This window comes from Homarus americanus, unplaced genomic scaffold (assembly GCF_018991925.1).
Source record: "Homarus americanus isolate GMGI-L3 unplaced genomic scaffold, GMGI_Hamer_2.0 scaffold74, whole genome shotgun sequence".
NCBI lineage: Eukaryota > Metazoa > Arthropoda > Malacostraca > Decapoda > Nephropidae > Homarus > Homarus americanus.
Genome location: NW_024716951.1, coordinates 1,878,245 through 1,900,091, shown reverse-complemented (window position 1 = coordinate 1,900,091; position 21,847 = coordinate 1,878,245). Strand labels below are relative to the sequence as shown.

At 43.1% G+C, this 21,847-nt stretch overlaps 1 protein-coding gene across 1 annotated transcript; it reads left to right on the top strand.

Moving 5' to 3' along the window:
* Positions 1 to 372: 372 nt before the first annotated feature.
* LOC121858744 lies at positions 373 to 16,855 on the top strand. Its single transcript, XM_042355379.1, has 3 exons — positions 373 to 575; positions 15,323 to 15,483; positions 16,487 to 16,855. The coding sequence occupies exons 1-3, from the start codon at positions 503 to 505 to the stop codon at positions 16,676 to 16,678; spliced, it is 426 nt and encodes a 141-aa protein (XP_042211313.1). The 5' UTR covers positions 373 to 502; the 3' UTR covers positions 16,679 to 16,855.
* The last annotated feature ends 4,992 nt before the right edge of the window (positions 16,856 to 21,847 follow it).

Genomic DNA, 21,847 nt, shown 5'->3' with positions numbered 1-21,847 from the left:
TAGTTTGAGATGATATAGTCAACATTATGAAACCTTTGGTCTTAACTTGAGAGAAATTTGTGCAGCGGTTTTGAAATTATCATTGCGAGCACGAGACCAAGGGTGGGGTCGGTCCATGGCCGACTGTACATATCATGTGTCTGAGGTGTGAGCATATAAACGAAATTAATCTCGATTTAGCAAACTAGTTCACCAAATTGAGTGAAAAATAACATAAATTCCTTCCACTAAATCGAGAGGTCGTTATATCAGATTCCGTTAAATCGAGAGTATACTGGGACCCAAACAGTTTAATTTTAATCAACCTTGGGTATAGTGGGCAATATATATATATATATATCTCTCTCTCTCTCATGGATTCGCATTCCGTGTTTTAAACGTTTTATAGTATTTAGAAACTTAAACTTTGTCGAAAATGAAAGGATAGGTTACTGGTAAAATATCACGTTGTCATGGTGACCTAACAAACAAAGCGTGTTGTCATGGTAACCGAGTCCCTAATATGTTGTATAAACTCTCCAGTGTACGTTACTACAGTGCTCGGGAACATATTCCTGTAGACGTCACCATTATGGGTAAGTTCATGTTAAAATTTGTATGCTAAATAATTACCAAGCTCTAAGTAACAGAGGCTTCACTATCAGCTGCTATAGTTTTAAGATCGTGACCGTATAAGATCAAACATGGTGATATAGCTACTGGTATACCCAATCAAACTTTCATGAAAAAATACGAATAAAATTAATCGTTGAATAATATTTATATCTCACAGGGGTGATATATACTTTTTTTCAATTCGTTGTTCAATCCGTAACTATGTTTGCGTGCGTTTGTCAGGATTCTTTCTTGTCCATGTTAATACTCCCCTAATTTTGTATGAGGAAACTGTATTAGTTCAAATCGTCAATATCGTGCTTCTTCCTTCTAAATATTGATTGCATTCTACCTCCCCTTCTGTTGAGAACGTTTCCAGGAGAAGATTACAAGACTTGTTTGTCAGTAAAATAGTGAGTGCATATTGCTTTTCAAACAGTGCCGATATTTTTTGCACACGTTGTCTTTTTGTTGAATTTGCTTTAGATTTGCATTTGTTTATGACCTAAAGCAACATATTTGATAATTTTTCCCCTATAATGTCATCAAAAGTTGTATACGATACCACTTGTAATCAATTTCATATGGCTTTTTTATATCAATATATCACATCTGGCAGATAGGAAAATTGTCAATATACTGAATATTGAGTTTATTGATACATGTACTGTAACTGTTCATATTCTTTCATAATCTCACATCTATTTCCAATATGTTTCAAAAGAACTGAACCGTATTCATTATGGAACTCGCAATTACTGACTTTAACCTAGGATCCAGTACTATAGGGGGATGGAGCACTCCAATGGGCGACTGCGTTCACCCCGAAATGTAGTGCCGCCAAGTGGCCACTATGTATAAAGCACATTAAGGCCATTGAGCCTTTACATGATACTGTGCGATAACCCCAGATTATTCAACAAACACAATTTAAAATAGTCAGTAGGCTATTGACATTCAACTTAAGAATATCTAGGAATGATTTCTCAAAACACATTTACTATTTTCCAGTAAAAGATAATTATTTTCTCACTTAGGGAATATTTTCCCTTTGGTTCCTAAGTAGGAGCGTTGGTGTTAGATGCAGCTTTAAACCAGTTTTACACCATTGAATATGAATAAAAATATCGCATACAGTTAACCAGTACACCTTATTGTTGTTTTCTTTTTAACAGGCTACTATTTTAGTGCTCATCTAAGAACATCACGGTATTAACAAGTTGGTAACAAAGTAAGATGGACAGGTGAAGAATAGCATCATTAGTGAAGATTCTTACTTCACGAATTCAGGTGGTGAAGAACATAAAAGAGGTGTTGGTTTTCTTGTAAACTAGAGTTTAGGAGTAAAGTAAAGGGATATTGGGCAGTGTCAGAGAATTTTGCTAGTCAAGTTTAATGATTTTTTAATAATAAAGGTTTATGCACCAGCAAATGATAGCGAGTTTGATTTATTAGAACATTTTTGTGAAGATTTAAAGAAAGTAAAAGACACCGTACAGTTAAGCGAGTGACTGATTATAATGGGTGATTTTATCGCAAACGTTGGCAGAGGGAAACTAGCACCAGAAATAGGACCGTGTGTGTGGGGGAAAAAAAAATAATCGGAGAAGAATATTAATTGGCTTTTGTAAGGAAAATAAGATAATAATTGCAAACTTATGGTTTGAATAGCATTCTAGGGATCTCTATGCATAGGTCTCGCTATCAAACATGGAGGTATTAACACCTGGGAAGATATTGGAAGCATAATGTGTTGTCTAATGATAGACCCTGCTGCCATATGGCATCACAAAAATTGTGACCTAGTCCCAGGTTGCTGATCTGACTTTCTGCCTCATTTACACACAATTACGGTCTTAATTGTTTCTCTTAATTTTACAACACTACATTCATATAAAATTTCTCACTCTTGATTTTTGTATGTATTATTATTATTATTATTATTATTATTATTATTATTATTATTATTATTATTATTATTATTATTATATTATATTTTAGCCTCCCAGGCATTAATGCCGGTCATAAAATGGCCTGTGCCCGGGTAGGCTAATGTCCGTAAAAAAGAAGTTAAACATAAATAATATTATCTTTTAACTAAGCTTAACACTAATATTCAAACAAAGAACATCAACTGAGTAGGCTTAGGTCATATTAAGATGCTAGTCCTACGCCTGGTATATTTAATGTACACGAATTTTAAAAGGATTAAATGGTGAAAAAGTTAAAAGCGAGAATAAGAAAGGTCTCGTGTATTGGCGCTCATTAATTATGTGAGTTAGTCTCTCGGACCTGATGCCACTAATAAGAGAGGCATAATGATATCGGTGCACTAGTAAGAGCACTTAGTCAAATAATGAAAAAGAAAGTGGGCCGCATCGGTATGACTGCCCGGTATTGCTCTCGACCGTCTTCACTTCCCCAAGAAGTATTTCTCGGTAACCATTTACAGCTGGGTTAACTAGGGGCGCCTTAGAATTTAACACCAACCCTTGGAACAAGAGGCGAGTATCACTGCTGCCACATTTTCAGGTGGGAATTATCGTACTAGATCTTCAAAATTATCGTTTTTTTCGGTAGAATTATCGTGTTATTATGAAATAATTTTTTTGAACTATTGTACTCCCAAACATCATTATTACGTGTACCTGAGGTTATATCTTTGTAATAACGTATAATCAGGTACTATATATTTACCAATTTTATTTTAGTGTCAAAACTAGAGCATACAATGAAAGTTATATAAGATTACAGAAACATCATATCCTGTTTTAAAAAAATAATTAGAAGGAAAAGAAATATATGCCATTTTAGAAAATCAATATGAATAAGACTAAGCAGTAACTTGCATAAAACTCAAATAATTCTTCAATGTGCTTATTTTTGAAGATTAATAACTCGGTAAGACCATATTAAAAAGAAATATTTTCAGTGATCATCATTAGCCCTCTACTTATAGATCCTCCTCTGTCAAGTTGTGAAACAATTGTGCTAGCCTATCTTCAGAGGGCGAAAATTTGACACATGATCTTGAACTTTTGAGGCACTCGGGTGAGATAAAGCTCCATTTACAGTCTTAGTTTTTAGCTGATTTTTTGTTTGGTTTTGAAGAGATTAATTTTGCTGAATACTCTTTCACATTCAGCATTGGAGTGTGATAAACTAAGAGCAGCCAGTGCAAAGTTTGTCAGATCTAAATTAACACGTTCTTTCTGGGAAACTGCAGCCCAGAACCTATCGGGTGACTCGGTATCATCTATAGGTTGACTCTATCCTGAAACATTGGAAACATTCTCCAATGGTCATCCAACCTCTGAAGTAATGAACTGTCATCTGGTGAAACAATCAATGGAAGCTCAGGTGCAAGGGGAAATAAATAAGGGATTACTTTCCTGAGCTCTGATGACTAAGCATTACTTGGGGAAAGACAGCACAGTTTTGAAGTAACACTATCACTGAAATTATAGCTCTTCACGCTAGCTTTCAAAACAAAAATTATCATACTAGCCGTACGATAATGGAAAATGGTGTCGTACATCTTGTCGAGGATGAATTTATCGTACATGTCCTATAATTATCGTACGTGTGGCAACACTGGCGATTACTGTATTCACTTGACCGCCGCGCACCGTATTCATATCTTAGTGTATACTAAAACCATTAAGACTAAAAAGGTCACTTAGACGAGAGGTCAAGTACACAAAAATGGACTTAGCTGTATTTAGAAGACACGAGACAGAGACGAAACACTGAAACAGTAAAGAGAGGATTCCATAAACAGGCTGTTGAGGGCGAGTCACTGTGGTGGCCTGGAATCGCAATAAAGATAAGAGAACAAAAGGTAGGTTGGTAGTAGAGTTGCTTGGAGAAAGGTAGAAGTAAAGAACAGAGTGAGTTGGAGATGAAGAGTTTTGAGTCTTTCATCTTGAAAATATTGACGTACAGGTAGCATGAAAAGGATAAGTGTATCGTCTTAAAAGTTTTTAGTGAAAGTAGGAGACAGATATTTGAGCTTTTATGTCAAGGTTACGAGTAGGAAATTAAAGGAATGGGAGGTTTGAATCGTTGATTTTAAAATTCATGGTATTCATAGCGTGGAAGTATGAAGATATCTTCGCAATTTATTGTTTTTTTTTAAGAGAAAGTGGGGAATAATTTGGTGTGGAATTGTTATGAGTGGGAGGTGAAGGGGTGTTGAACTTTGCAATTATTATTACTGTTGCTGAGTACGGAAGAGAGGAAGTAAGCTGCCCTCTATAAAATGTCTCCAGCCCGTGTTTTTAGTATATGGAGTTGGATAAAGTGTATTTGGTTTGTCAGTGTACTCTCTTATACATGAAGTGTAGGATAGCCAGAGATTAGGGTTCATCCCTGCTCTAAGGCTTGGAAGTTTTTGATGAGTAAGAAAGAGAGGATGTAGGATTCCCTCGGTAATCGCTCGTTGGAGGGATTGTGGTTGTGCAGGACAATAAAACCCTCTACGTTGACGCGAAGAATATAATTAGGTCAAAACCTGTTGAGTACATCTCACAGTAACAACTGCTGGTACATCAGGACACACAGTTTGAACAATGTGATCGATGTACAGTATATAAGTACAATTATTAAAGTCGTTTAGTGTTCTCAGAGGATTCAACAGTTCAAAGTCACACTCATGTTTTACTGGTCTAGGGGTAGACCAACGAGAACAAATACGATGTCCTGCAGGAGAACTGTTGGCTGGCGAGAATCAAGATGTTGCCTCTACAGAAGGAGATAGTATGCCCTCAGGCTGTCTCATGAGCAGCTGCGGGATTTCAGCCGGCTTAGTCAGCTATCTTAGTGGAAAACAGTCTCTTCACTTCTTCCTCTCTCTCTCTCTCTCTCTTATTCTTTCTCTTCTGCCTGTATCTTCACTTACCCATGTTATTGGCGTGTACAATTGAGCGTGGCGGTAACACTCCCCCTGTCGTGCTTAGCTCAAAATCACGCCCTACTATTAGATTTACTCTCCGACCACTTCCAACAGGCAGAGTCACGTCACTGGGCGTATTAACACCGAGTCCTTTCTCTTCACTTTGACACTTCGCACCAGGCCATCTTCGCTCGGTAGTGCCTCAAGGACTCTCCCTAGCATCCACTGACTCCTGGGATGGGGGTGTCCAGAGATGATTACGATATCCCCAGCGCGGAGTTTGCGGCAAGTTGTGAAGAATTTTTGTCGCTGACCTAAGTCGGGATACATTCCTTTACCCACCTCTTCCAAAACTGGACCTCGATGAATTGGGCATGCTTCCATCTTCGTCGGTACGCTTCTGCCATGGACCGATCGCCTTCGGTGGGCAGTGTCTCCGGGTTCACCCATAGTATCTGAAGCGGCGTTAGTGATTTCGGTGAGAAAGCTTGATGTTCGGAAGTACTTTCGCGCTCCCTCTGGTGAGATGTTCCCAGCTCCGAGATTAAGGCGAGTGCTGGGAGTCCTCCTATTGAGTATATAGCGTTTCTTCCTTATTTTCAGTTTCAGAGGAAGGTCTGTCTCTGGTAGCGATAACACCTTTCCGTGATCTTCTGTGCTGCCCTTACTTCGTCGTTGATTCATACCTTCGGTGACGTTCTGCATCATCATTGTCATGTGAGAGAGCAACTGTTGCATCTGTTGGTATTGCTCACATAATTGCCCTTCAATCCCTTCGTCTGTGTACATGTTCTGGGTACCAAGTTCTATCTACAGGAGCGAACACAAACACCTGTAGAGTTTTCGTAGGTTCTATTTGCTGGACAAACAGAGGTACACAAGCGAGCCGGCTCTCCCTACTCTGACTGAGGGTCAACTGAGTTCTCAGGCGACATGTGGCAAGTGATACATGTAGCAGCTTCCATACGTCGCCAGGCACATTATCTAAGCGTGTGGCGACATGGTAAATACATTGCCACGCGCTGCTAGCTAGGCTGAATAAGCAAAGTATATTAATGGAGCACATACATAATATACCGTACATACAACATACATAATATACATACAGTCTGGTGGTTCCTTTCTCTTCTCGGGAGACAGATTTATCTCACCCTGCCTTGGCGGCGTGGGTGAGACGTTGGTTTCTACGTCAACTGTGTCTCCTTGTTCCACGCCGGACACGCTCCTCACGTCTGACTAATTCCTTTCCATGTCCATGACTGCCAGAGCAGCAAGCGCGATATGTCTTGCTCGATGAATGTATGCCGTAACGCTTAGTACCAACTACTACTTATGGTAACGCCCCACGATCACTGAACTCACACGAGTGGAGGTGATGTGACACTGATGCGTGCCATAAGCACGAGTGATGTCACACAAACGCGTGCCATGCAAACGAATGATGTCACTCAAATGCGTGCCATACGCACGAGTGATGTCACACAAAAGTGTGCCATACGTATGAGTGATGTCATTTAAACACGACAACAGAGATCACACAGGTGGAGGTGATGTCACACTGATGCATGCCATATGCAAGAGTGATGTCATTCAAACGCGTGCCATACGCACGAGTGATGTCAAACAAGCACGTGCCATATGCACGAGTGATGTTCCTCAAACGCGTGCCTTGTGCACGAGTGATGTCACAAATGTGTGCCATACGCACGAGTGATGTCACTCAAACGCGTGCCGTACGCACGAGTGATGTTACACTAACACGAGAACAGAGATCCTACAATCAATGTAGGTATTCATTACACAATTGATGTCACAAACACTACTGCGCCCTTACTTACACAACGTTACTTTGCTTTCACAACTTCTATTTTCTAACAAAAAGGGCACGTCACTCGTTCTTATTTCTTATTTACACATACACACCAGTCTTCTTAAACTCGGCGAGCCAGCTTGGCTGTTCGCTTTGTTCACTATCTCTCCCGCGTGCTCGCTTGAATGTTATTGACACTGAGGCCACTCCTTTCTGATACGGGTCCTCGTGGTAGGGTGCAGCTGTCCACAATGAACACTAACGCTCTCGCACGCGCGTCCGAACAATATTGACACAAAGTCCAGTCTTTTCTGTCATAGGTAATCTTCTTGGCAGCTCCCACGATGATCCTATCCCAGCGTTTGACTGTAATCGCTCGTTGGAGCGATTGTGGTTGTGCAGGACAATAAGACACTCTACGTTCACGCGAAGAATATAATTCGGTCAAAACCTGTTGAGTACATCTCACAGTAACAACTGCTGGTACACCAGGACACACAGTTTGAACAATATGATCAAAGTACAGTACATAAATATAATTATTAAAGTCGTTTAGTGTTCTCAGACGATTCAACAGTTCACAGTCACACTCATGTTTTACTGGTCTAGGGGTAGACCAACGAGAACAAATACAATGTCCTGCAGGAGAACTGTTGGCTGGCGAGAATCAAGTTGTTGCCTCTACAGAAGGCGATAGTATGCCCTCAGGCTGTCTCAAGGGCAGCTGCTGGCCTTCAGCCCGCTTTGTCAGCTATCTTAGTTGTAAACAGTCTTTTCACATCGTCTCTCCCTCTTATTCTTTCTCTTCTGCCTCTATCTTCACTTACACATGTTGTTGGCGTGCACAATTGTGCGTGGCGGTAACACCCTCTATAAAAATAATGTGGCCTCAGCTTGGTTCATACCTACAATAGAGGGAGCTTGCTTGTTAGAGCCACCACACCATGTGTTTGGGTAGGGAATTGTAGGTCTAGGTCGCTAGCCAGCACTGCACATAAGAACATAGGAATAGAAGAAATTGCAGTGGGCCTATTGGCCCATACTAGGCAGCCCCTTTTACACCCAACCCCTATCGCTCATATTTCCATCCAACTTATATTTGAAGATATCCAGTGTGTTCAAGTTAATGATGCAGTTCTGTAACTTGTCCCACTCATCCACTACTCTATTTCCAAATCAGTGTTTACGTATTTCGTAATTAAATCTAAATTTGTCGACTTTAAAACAACTGCTACGAGTTCGCTCCTGCTTGGATTGTTTGAGTACCTTTGTTATATCACCTTTGCTGAACCCATTTATACACCTCGATCACATCGCCACTCACTCTACGTCTCAAACGAGTACAAAATTAAGATCCTGTAACCTATTTCTGTACTCAAGGTTCCTAATGCCCGGGATTAGTCTTGTCATTCTGCTTTGAATGCTTTCTATGGATTCTATATCCATTCTTACGTTCAGTGACCAGAACTCAACCGTGTAAGCCATCTGGTATCTGGTTTCTCCTAGACAAAGTACTTTGCATTTTCCACATTAAATGTCATCTGCCATTTTCAGACCATGCATTTTTTTTTTAGATCTCCCTGTAGTTTTGTGGTGTCCTCGTCAGATTTCATTACACGACCTATTTTAGTTTCCTCAGCAAATTTACTTTTGATGTCTATGCCTATATCTATGTCGTTTATGTATATAATAAATAGTGTTTACGTCAACCCTGCCAAAACAAGCGATTCCAGTGACTTACAAGAAAAATAAGTGGACAGTGGCTAGAAACACTTGCAAAACGTAAACACAGAAACACATTGGTAGAACAGACATTATAAAAAAAACTCGCGAGCTCAGCAGTCAAGTTCTCAACGCCACGCAGTTGAAGGTCAACCGACTGAACCCAAGAGCAGCAGAGCCGACTACAGTGTTAGACGGAAATTTCAAGCCAGCTAACTGGCCACCTAAGCCATACATCTAGCCAGTTAACCAGCCAACTATACAACACCGGAGTTTAAGAAGGTTGTCAAAGTGGTTCCAGATGATGATGATAATAAAGAAGTAAAGTGGCAAATGACTTTGCACTGGGAAGGAGAGGAGAGAGAGAAGGAAAGCATAGAAACTGGAAGTAAAGTAGGAGGGGGTGATAGCAGGTGGGCTGTCCACCTAGCTGAGACGAGTTGATATGTTGTGGTGGTGACCGCACGCGGCACACGCCCGCCCGCTCAAGGGAGGCAGGTGGAGGGGGGGGGGGAGCTAAGCTAGCTAGTCATTCATTAGTGTAATGGGTGTTAATTTATGTTTGTTAGATGGTGGTGTTATCTGTTCACATATATGTGTAAATCTTGATAAAATCACACGGGAAAATGGAAACAACGGAGCACCTTAGCTTTCGTCTTTATTCAAGACATCTTCAGAGGCAACTGGATTACATGGACAGAGAGAGGCTTAAATATACAGGGTGACCTTAAAAACATGAGGTCAGGTCATAATGATGTCATCCACTAATCCTCACACCAACACACACGTAGAGGAGCTTAAGAGAAGGGTGGTGACGTGACTAGTCAGGTCACCCCACTTCGGAATGGGCTGTATACCTGCCTTCTTCCATTCCGGTGGAAGTCTTTGTGCTGTCCACGAAGCATTGATGACTTGTAACAAAGCCTCTTTTCCGGCATGGGAAAGCATGGAGTAGGTTATCCTGTCGGCCCCTGGTGCTGTGTCCTTGCTTCGTTTTAGCGACTTCTGGAGTTCTTGCTGGTTGAAGGGTCTGTCGGTGTCATCTTCACTGTTGTAGGCCTCTTCGATCATCTGGGGTCTGACCTGTCGCAGACGCCTGTCTCGGGAGGTTTTTCGTTGCTGCTCGGTCAGAGAACAGTTTTGCAAGTCTCTCGGCTTCCTCTTCTGGGTTGGGATGGGTTGGTGGTGGTGGTGTTGCCTTCCCAGATGCCCTTCGGATCTGGGCCCACATCTTGCCAAGGGAGGTGTGCTCGTTCAGTTCGGAGCACCACTTGAGCCAGCTTACGTTTTTTATTTCTTCCTTCTCTTCCCTGGTATCCTTAACTATGACTTGCAGGAGATGTCTGTTTGTTTCCGTGGGATGTCTCCTGTAGTTTCTTCGGGCCATGTTCACTCTGTGGTTGAGTTCTTTCACCCTGGGACAGTAGTACCAGTAATCATTGTACTGTCTTGATGTGGGTTTTGTTTTTGGGATAGCCTCTTCTGCCGCTTGGTGAAACGCCTCGACCAATTGTTGGTGGAGGGTTGTCTCGTCCACGGGTGCTGCGCCGGCCGGCTGTGATTTTTCGCGCCACTTAGCCAGGTGTTTCTTAAAGAGTCCCCAGTCTGCCTTTTGGGTATTGTATCTCCATCTCGGAGGGGGTGGAGTGGGGAGTTTGTTCACCTTCAGCGTTGTTAGGGTGGCGAAGTGGTCGCTGGTCAGCGTGGGGTGTAGCTGCCAGGAGGCCGAAGGCTGTAGTGCACTGGAGACGAAGGTTAGATCTAGCCTTCCTCCCCTAGTGTGGGTGGGCTCTCCGGTGTTCAGGAGGCAGATCTCGGGTGTATCTTGAAAGGTGGTGTATAGGTGTAGGCCGTCTTCATTTGTGGGGCTTACCGAGCTTAGGAAGGGATGATGTGCGTTGAAATCCCCTCCTGTGAGTGTGGCGTGGTCAGCGGCTGAAGCGAATAATTGAGTAACCTCCAGTGAGCCCCTTGGGTTCTTGTAGATGTTGTGAACAGTTAATTCCCGTTCTTGGAGGGTTACTTTGACGGCCTGTGTCTCGATGTTTTCCCCACATGGAAATTGCTGCATGACCTCGGAGGAGGGTATGCTTGACTTGACCAAGATCATACATCCTCTTGTTGACGCCTGCGTGAAATGCCTCCTGTATGTCTTGTAACCACTGAATTTGAAACCGTGGTGTTCTTGTAGAAGTGTTTCTTGTAGCAGTATAATGTCAAGCTTGTCCTTGGCTGCTGCTTATTGCAGGAGGTGTTTCTTGATTTTGATGCCCTGAGCATTCCATGTAAGGATGTTCAGGGTGTTGATGTTTTCCACCACTGTTTCATCGGGGACTTCTGGTGGTCCTCGATGGAAATGTTCAGGTCCGATTCCGACTGGATCAGGTTCACATCTTCTTGTTTTGTGGTTTTTGCCTTCTGGGCCGTGGTTCGGTTCAGGGGAGTTGAAAAGTCCAATTTCTTTCTGGGAGCTGTCGGTATCTTTGGTTCTCGGTGGCCTTTTTCGGTGTAGAGTGTACCTCGGCTGTCACTCGTGTGGGGACCGGCGTGGCGTCCTCCACTGAGGTGGCTGGAGCTGTGGCGATTTGCCCGAGGACGCTCCTCATGAATGTTTGGAGCTGTGTGGGTTGGATCTTGTGGCCCAGTAGTCCGGCTAGGCCCTCCGCGAAGGTTGTCAGTACCTTGGCTAAGTATGATACGTGTATCATTCCTTCTGGTGCCTTGGTGTGAGCTTCTTTTGTCTTTCTCGTGGTTGTCGTTGTCTGCTGCTTGGGTGGCTGAGGTGTGGCTGTAGTGAGGCCAGGAAACTGGGCTGCACTTTGGGTGTTGACTGGCTGAGGAGGTTGTCATTGTTGTTTGGGCCTTTGGGTTCCCCACACGAAGGTACTTGGTGGGGCTGGTGTGTAGGCGGTGGGGGCCGGTCTTGCTGCTGGTCGGTTTGCCTGGACCCTCTTTGTCCTCTCGGAGAATCCAGGGTTCCAGACGTGGTGTTTGCCCCCGCAGTTGGCACACTTGGGGGCAATTTTTCTCCATTTTTCAACATGGTGAGGCAAGACTGTGTGTCGTGCTTCTGCACGCAGACTGCGCAGATTTCTTTGTACGTGCACCTTGTCTGATGGTGCCCGTATTTCTGGCATCTGAAGCACCGCAGGGGCTCCGGGACGAAAGGCCTCACTGCGTAGATTCCCCAGGTTTTGAGGTCTATGGTGCTGGGGGGTGGACCTTAGTGCGTTATGAGCACTTGTTTTGTGGTGGCCGTCTTGTCGGACGGGGGAGAGCATCTCTCGGCCTTTAGGATCTTCGGGTGGTTCTCCAGGGGTTGGAGGGGTAGTTCCTTTGGGTACCGGAGGACTACCGACTTCGTCAGTTTTTTGGCGGGGTCCAGCTTGCTTGATGCAACAGTGGTGGTGTTTTGCAGGTAGTGCCGAGGGTGGTGGCGGAGTCCTTGTCTCTGGGGTGAATAATCATCTCCCCCTTTAGGTTGGGCCGCACTGAGAACTTGGCCAGTGGATTTAGTTTTTCGATCTCTGTGATGGCGGCATATGTCGTTTTCGTGTCCGTTTTCGAGATCCGAAATTTTGGCAGTGTCGTTGGGGGTGAGCTGGTGGTGGTGATGGGTGCCTTTTGGGCTGCTTGACGGCATTCGTTTTCCGAAAAAGCACGTCGGCGTTTTTTGTTTTCAACCTTCGTCCAGTTGTCGTCCTCAGTGGCGGTAACATTGGTGGTGGAGTTGTTGGAGGCTGTGGCAGTGTTCTTGCTTTTCAGGGCTTCGTGGAAGGCCCGTAGCTGGTCCACTTTCTCTGTGCGGAGCCTGCCGTGGTTCGGGGTGTCAGGTTGGTAGTTCAGGCGGGGGTCGCGGTTAGGAGGGCGTACCCACTCCATAACCGGTGGTTGTGGGGTTTTTTTTTATTTTATTTTTTTTTATTTTATTTTTTTTTTGAGCCTACCTATTCCGGTTGAGTAAGTAGCCGAGGAATTTCAGCACTCCCCACTGGCAATGATGGCCGGGTGGTCGTAGAGTGGTTCCTGAGCTTCTTTCCCGGAGCCCCGTTGGGGAAGCCTACTTCCTAGTGTATGTGATTGCTCACTTATAGACGTGAGCTAAGTGTGCCTATTGGGGAAGGATAAGGATTGCTACCCTCTTTCCAGGTGGACCTGCACGATCACGGTTTTCCTGGAAAGACTCGGCTGGGATGGGTTCTTGCTCCAACCCCCTTTCGTGTTCACAATCTCCTGGGAGGGAGGTAAACAGTTACAGGGGGACAGCAGGACGAATACACTTTTGAGGGTGCAGGTCCCTAGGCCAGAGCGAAAAAAGGAAAAATAGCAGTAAGAGAAAAAGAGCTCAAACCACGTAGGGAATATCGCGCTATAGCTTCTCTCCAGCTGGAGTGTGGGTCACTCACACCACCAGTGGGGAGGGCAAACTAATGCTCGATAAACCGAAAACGCTCGTGAGATGTTGTCGACGATGTCAGTGGTGGATGGTCTGGTCCGGGAAGACGGCCAACAATGGCAGCAGAGAGAGGCCGGTCTTTGCAGTTCCGGGTCCAGCAGGAGGTCTTGTTGAGAGGTCTTCTAGGTTCAGGAGCGATGATCAGGAGCCATCTCATGACTCGTGGTCTTACTAGTTGCCTGCTGGTTAACTAGCGGGTTGGGTCATGTGGAGATAAAGGTGAAAATGCAGTGTATTTACATGGGAATGTAACCCTTCTATGTTACAAGAGAAATTAAGTTTAATTTGAGGAAAAAGGCTGCTGAAAGGTTAATATGTTAAGGACTATTGTAGGGGTCAGATGTATGGATAGTTTCAAAAGACATCAGAAAGAGGTCGGAAGCCTTTGGAATGTGTTGTTATAGGTGAATCTTAAGAATAAGTTATACTGACAGGAAAACAAAAATGTCGAAGTACTAAGATAAGTAAAAAATTCAAGAAATTCTTGAAATGCATACAAAAGAAAATTAGATAATTTGGTCATATAATTATAGATGAGGGAAGATTAATAGCAGAAATATTAGTAGGCAAAGTTAAGGGTAGGGGGGCTACTGGAAGGAAGAGACTGGTATGTATGAAATAAATTAAAACTGAGTCTCCAGTCCCCAGAGTACCACAAATCCTTGGGAATTTGGTAAAAACAGCCCGATAACGCCTAGAGTGGAGGCCAACCTTCAGATATGAGGATGGTACTCTGATTGATTGATTGATAATTTAATGATACTCCATGTATTTGTACACCAACTGTTGTTGTTCTTGCTGCTGCTTCTGTTGTTGTTGTTGTTGTCGTTATTATCATCGTAGCTGTTTTCGTAGTCGTCTTCGTCATCGTAGTTGTTATCTTCGCAGTCGTCGCAGTAGTCATCTTCGCCGTAGTCGTCGTTGTTACTGTTGCTGGTAATATTTTACACATTTGCTGCTGCAAGAGGTTTTACTGATGGGAGAACAGAAGGTTCAGAAATCGATCAAAGCTGACAGAAAACTACTGCAGCGGTTGTTCTGTGCTGTCTCCACAGGTAGAACAGTGTTTATGGTGAACATCCTGGAGCATTATCACAACAAAGTAGCCTGGAGAAGCTTCTGTCATGACCATATCCCTATAGGTGAGGAGTTTCACAGGAGGGGACAAGGCATCGGAGATGATGATGATGATGGTGGTGTAACACACACCACAAATGTGTAAAGCTGTGATTGAAATACATAATTGTATTAATGCAAACTTTCGTTATGAGACATAGTTTTGAATATTTATCGTGAAAAAAATGTGTTAACGTATATTACGTCATATATTTATATATATTTATATATTTACAATCACAATTTTGCTTATTGCTTATTGTGTACAGGAAAGCTATCAAACAGAAGTAGTTTGAGAGTTTGCCTCAAATATCCAGCAAAGAGTTTTGATCTATGTGAAAATATAAATATTAATATTGACCTATTTTTTCCGTTATTAAAGTGTAAGACACCTTTAAAATAAAAAAAATGTGCGTGGTATCCACCCTCAACTGCTTTTTTATCTTATGTAGAATTGATATAATACGGGTGCCTGTTATTAACACGTAAGCGCAGTCGAAGTTAGAAAATCCCATGAGATGTAAGGTAATATTCGGATGACTGAGCAGATTCCGAATTCTACAAGAGTAACTTAGTACTATATAAATGTAATAATGAAGAAAGGCTGTTAATAATAAGGCTACTAATAAAACAGTATTACTACTGTATCATTATATATGTGCCTGTTAATCTACAGACATCTGACGTGCAAATTACGTGAAGGACACCTACCCAATTATCTCATCAACAGGGTCGAGCGGTCCGCGTCAACAGTACTTCAGGAGGGCGTGGGAGGCGCAGGCGGAGGCGCTGCTGGATGAAGTACCACTTCAGGACCCCCAGTTTTACACTACCACCACCAAGGACACTTTCACCCACCCTAATGGAGCTATCCCAGACCAGACACACCTGGTACCACAAACTGTTGTTTTATTTCATCTGAGAACTGAGAGTCTGTGTTGTGGATCAGTCACTCCTCATTTGACATGATAATGATAGTGAAGCCTGGAAGGGTTCATATCATAACTTGTGTGTTCGTGCGTGTGTTGCCCCGTGAGAGTTACCGTGGGCCTCCATGTGCCCAGGTGGGATGGTCAAAGTATTACACTATAAGTGTGTCAAATGAGGAGTGACTGATCCACATGTAATTTAAGGTTTTTGAAATAAGTAGTTAAATTAAACACGATTTTTCATATAGTTACGCGAATGATGCTAAAATAAAAGATATAGATGGGGTGTGGTGGAAGCATCGTGGTCTGGCACAGACACACACTAACAAGCGCTGTAAACGTTGTGTGGATTCACTGGGTGGTTTGGAGGTGTTTATTTCCATTCATACTTTCGTAACTACAACCTATGGTAATTTTTCTTCGTTTTCATATATAATGAAGATAATGCAGAGTATAAAATGCCATATACAATACTTATACATAATGTCATCTATACAGCCGTACTATGACTGTGTGTGTTCGTGCGTGTGTTGCCTCGTGATAGTTAGAGTGGGCCCCGTCCAGAAAGGACACTGTACTAACCTCCAGCACCGACCCAGGTGGGCTAGAGAATATGGTTTCCGACTGTACATACATGAGGGATTTACCACCTCAACAAGTCCCAACGATCAAGTACATTATACTGTAGGTCTGCAGAATCTGATGTATGCCAAGCGCAGTATTAGCTTTAACAAGCATCTTGATGTTTTTTTTAATTTCCATTAAATATCTAATATGCAGATTTGATTTTCTTGATGGTAAAGGTGAATCATAAGATTTATCAGAAAATGTCGTTATTTTGATTCTCATTTCATAACGATATGGCGTCTTCAACTTGTAAACACTTTAGGTAGAGATAGACTCCCTGTTCTCTCTCTCTCTCTCTCTGTCTGTCGTAATATCTGTGTGTTACGCTTCCCCTGCAGACAACTCCACCCTCTGGATCATCCTCGCTGCTAGGGTCGACAGTTATCACCTTCTGGACGGCTCACCGAAGAAGGATCCATGGAGCCACGGCACCTGGGGCTGCCACACATACCTTCTGTCGCCACGCCTCATTCACCACGCCCATACATTTGGCCCTGGACCCACCCGCCTGGCCTGGCTGGGGTACCTGATCTCAACATTAACCTCTGAAAGAGTTTAGTTCACCCCTGTATTCTTTCTCTTCAGGAAACTTTCTTATAACTTAATGACATTTAAACCGCAACTCATGTGTTTATGGTGAAGCCTATTTTATTTTTGCATTTAATATCATTACTACTGTAAGAACATTATAAATATACTTACCAAAAGAGATATGGTTTCTTTCTATAATAAACATAGTATAAACTTGGCAGTGAGAAACTCGTTATTCAGTAACAGTTGATGAGACAACTGAGTTACTCAACTACTGTACAGTACACTGTGGTGTTTATACGTCAAAGGTCGGTTGACTTTTAATCTACCCTCACTATAACCAGGTGAGAAACTAATACAAAATAATTTCAGATTTTCAAATCGTCTCCAAACCAAACTTAAAACTTTCAAGACAACGTCCGTCAAAATATTTTCATAAGAAAATAACTCAAATTGGTGTGTTGGTGGTACAGTACCAAGTGTTTCTGTCTCGGCCCGGATGCATATTTCCTAAATCTATCGCTATACGGCACCAATAAAAATTTCAGTCAATCAGCTGCCTCGGAGCGAGCCAAGAAAAAACAAACTCAGTTTTGTCGTGGACAACTTTAACAAAGCAATCTTGATTCATACACATCTTACAGACAAACTCTAAAGCCTTACATTTTCACACAATATATTTGTCAGGATTTTGGATTAATGATTTACACATACACATTGGTGGTAGAAATGCAGATCCCGTGGTAATACACCAAGTAGGTAGTAGGCAGCTACCAAACAGGGAGGTACTACCTCCTGGGAAGATATTGAAAGCAAAATGTATTGTCTAATGGTAGACCCTGCTGCCATAAGGCATCACGAAAATTGTGACCAAGTCCCAGGTTGCTGATCTGACTTTCTGCCTCATTTACACACAATTGCAGGGTCTCGATTGTTTCTCTTACATGACAACACAACAATGAGGTGACCATAGAAAACGGGAGTCAACACAGCGGAATTCGTGAAGCTCTTTGTTTTTCGTGGAACTACAGCTGTTGCAGCTGCCTTTGACGGCCCAAAGTTTATTTCAAAGCCCATGAAATCATAGTGCACTAGTAGGTGTAAAGGAATTTTCTGGAGGTGGTGGACGTTGCCAGTTTTTTTTGGAAAACTGGTGGCATTGGCTGGCCACCTCACCAAGCCGAGAACACCATTTGTGAGGTAAAAAACAGCCAAAATGCAGACGTACACCCCCCCTTTTAAGAAGAAAAGACTGTATCGGACTGTTGTTTTCAGGTAAGCCTGAATATGCAAATGTATGTGAGGTATTTTTTGACATACTGAAAATAAAACAGGAACAAATAGTTGGTTTTCAACTCTTAAGAAACAATTAGGTGGTGGTGAAATTTGGGGAAAACACTGTTTTTGAAAATTTTTGTGAAGAATATGAAGACAAAACTTTAAGAAATCCTAACAGTGATGAGACTGTTAAAGTGATGAATTTCAGTAAACTTTAACTTACGTATCAGTTAAGGATGCTCCATTTGAAATGGGAAATGAAATTATATTGAACATCATAAGTAAATATGGTAAAGTGGAAGGGTCCGACTAATTACCTAAATGTACCCAAATATAGCCGGAATGAAGTCAAATAATGGTCCTAGATGAATAAATCGGACTGCTAATCACTTCTCGACTAGTATTTGGTGTCAGAAAGTCACAAAAAAGTGGAAAACTTACTTTAATCTGAGTTAATAGATCGCGTGCATGTACCGACGGAGCGAGGAATTGCCCAAATGTAGCCGCAATGAAGTTAAATGATGGTCGTACAAGCGTAATTCGGGCTGTGAATCACTTCTCGATTATTATTTGGTGTCATAAAGTCAAAAAATAATTGGTAAACTTAATTTAATCTGATTTGTGTTGTGTTAGGTTAGGTTAGATTAGATTAGATTAGACTAGACTAGACTAGACTAGGTTAGGTTAGGTTAGGTACATGCACTTGCAGGTTATGCAGTTGGTTGTCAAAGAAAGTAAACAGCTGGTTGTCACAGACAAGAAACAGGTACTCACTGTTCCACCCCAGAAGGACACTGCCAACTTGGCACCATGCAACCACGAAGAGGCCGAAACTAGCATGATGGCTCATGCAGCTGATGCCTTGGAATGTGGTCATCGGTGAATACTCATTCGTACCGTCGATACAGATGTTGTCATCCTTGCAGTTGCTCTAGCGAATGAATGGAGTAAGGTACTAGATGAAATATTGCTTACTTTTGGCACAGGAAAGAATCGACGTTACATAGCAGCACATCAGATTGCAAAGGCCCTGGGACCTGAGAAGTCGAGAGCTCTTCCAGTGTTTCACGCAATAATGGGCTGCGACACGGTATCTGCCTTTGCAGGTCATAGTAAGAAGGCAGCCTGGGCCACATGGAATGCATTTCCGGAAGTGACACCGGCCTTCTTCAGTCTGGCTTCCACCCCAAGTGAGCAGCCTGTTGGTGTCCTGTCGACACTGAAAAGATTCATCGTACTGCTCTATGACCGTAAGAGCACATGCTGTGACATACTACATCAGTCCCTGTGTACACGTCAGGTACACGGTGATTTCCTCATTCTGATAGTGGAGAGTACCCGTTAATACTGCAGGTACAATCTTCCAACTATAATCACGTTGGGAAAGTGAGTCTGTGAGGTCTTGAGCTCGCTTTGACTCGTTATCCGCCTTCCTCCTAATGGGAATGGTGGATAACACTGTCAACCTTGCGGAGAGCAACGGTGCAGAATTACGCATAGCACTGTAGGAAACACCCTTAAATGTAATGGTATTATTACGTGGACGAACATCTATACAATTCGTTCTTAGTGTCGGTAGACCTATCAACCCTTCAGCTGGTAAATTAGATTGCTGGACTACATAAAAATCTGTATAAATGGGAATTCCACGTCTAGAGAATCATAGTGGTAAAGTCACTTTCCCTGCAATGTTCAGCTGCGTCCCGGAAACTCCTTTGAGATCGGCGTCAGTAGGTCGAAATGAAAAATCTCGGTGAGGGAATCTACGTTGTAACTCTTGATAGGATGCCAAAGCTAATACATTTGTGCACGCACCCGTATCAATATCCAGAGCCAATCTGATAGACCCAACTCTCGCCGGAATGGACAACACTTCCGCTTTGTTGAGCGCCGCTATTAAAGAGGCTGTCACAGAAGTGCTGTTGGGCGTTGGTACTGATGTACCTATCCTTCTTCGTCCTTGAACTGGTGCTTGTCTTCCCCCGACTTCCTATGAAGATAGCGACACGCTTTAATAATAATAATAATAATAATAATTAACGGTTTATTGAAAGAGCTTGGCAGCCAGAAGGCTGAAAATATACAGTTACATATTTGGGGACTGGGTTTCGAATTACAAATAATATACAAGTAACATAAGTGATACAAATAAGATATATAATAACTAGATGGGGAAAAGCTCAAACTACAGTGCATTTCAACATAGTGACAGTGCAAGGAGTAGTGTTTACTGGGAGTGAATACACTGGTTTATTACAAGTTATTGATAATTTTTACAATGGTTGGGACTGGGCTGTTCTTATAGCGATCAGTTCGTGCACGTATGGGCTGGATGCGGTTGTGGTGTCGAACAGCAATTCTCGGGCTAGGGATCTCAGGTGGTAGTAGGAGCCGGTGTCGAGGATGGTGTAGAAGCTTCTTACCAAATTTGCAGATGAGGTCGTGGTGATGGTCAGTGAGAGTCGAAAGGGTCAGTGTGTTGAGCGCTTCTTGATATGTGGAGTAGGAAGGGGAGAGAATAATCTTGCATGCCCTCTTTTGCACTTTTTCTAGGTGTTTACGTTGTGTGGCATTTAGGGAGGAAGACCAGGTGGGGGAGGCATAGGTGAGCTTGGGAAGTATGAATGTTGTGTAAACACTGAGGAGCTCGTGTGCAGGAACTCCGAGGGACTTGAGTCGGCGGAGGAGGTGGAGACGGAAACTGGAGGATTTGACAACTTCACTGACGTGTGGTTTCCAATTTAGTTTGTTGTCTCTGGTGACGCCGAGGAGCTTCGTGGAATCTACAACCTGGAGTGTGTTCGGACCTAGAGTAATGGAAGGAGGTGGGACAATGTCGGAGGAGAGGTTGATGTGCATAACCATGGTCTTGGTATGGTTGATGGTGACATGGTTGTTGGTGGCCCAGTTTTGGAGACTGTTCAATAAATCCTGAAGGGCGGTATAGTTGGGAGTAGAATTGTTGACGCTGATCCCAATGGTGGAGTCGTCGACATATTTCCAACGAGCAGGGGTTTCTCTTAGGGCATCATTGATGAGCATAAGGAAGCAGAGTGGTCCCATCTTGGTGCCTTGGGGGACGCCACAGGTGAGTGACTGAAAGGTGGAGACAGCCCCTCGTAAGCGTACAGCTTGGCGTCGGTCATTGAGGAAGTCTGTAAGCCATGGTATAAGACTTCTCCGAAGCTCGAGGTCAATAGCTTTGTTGATGATTATATTGTGGTCGACTAGGTCGAATGCTTTAGTGAAATCTGTGTTACCTGGGGTGTTCCTGCGTCTACGCTCCTAGCTCTTTGCATCATGGCACATTTATCCGTGTGAGAGGCAGAATGATGGAACTCACACCACATATCAGCTTTATGGCCTGTCATAGACGTAGTCTTTGCCGCCGCTGAATACGTTTTGGGTGATCCATGTCTTTGCCGTGGGCTGGTGGGGGGGGGGGGATGTCTCCTTTCCTTATTCTTGACACCACCACTCTGGAGCTTGTAACAATCATCCACTGTATGACCTTTCTTCTTACAATGGGTACATACTAAAGCTTGTCGAAGTTTGTTACCTGGGTTGTTAGAAACTCGTTGTTGCATTGGTGCTACAGGTGTAGGTGTCCTAGCTAGTGGAGTACGAGCTGACTTGGGAGCAAGTTTATTTGCGTAATCTATAATCAACTCAGTCGGTACGTACTCAATTTCCTGTGCACGACAATATATAGGGTCGCGAACAGCTACCAAAAAACTAATCAGCTCAACTAAGTTCTCAACATTCTCCTGCCATCATCATCATACCATGGCGATCCACCAAAATTAGCATGCATGTCCTGCTTGACATCACCAGGAATAACGACACCCTTCATCTGAGTTTCTGCGCGAACCACAGGTGTCAAACGATCA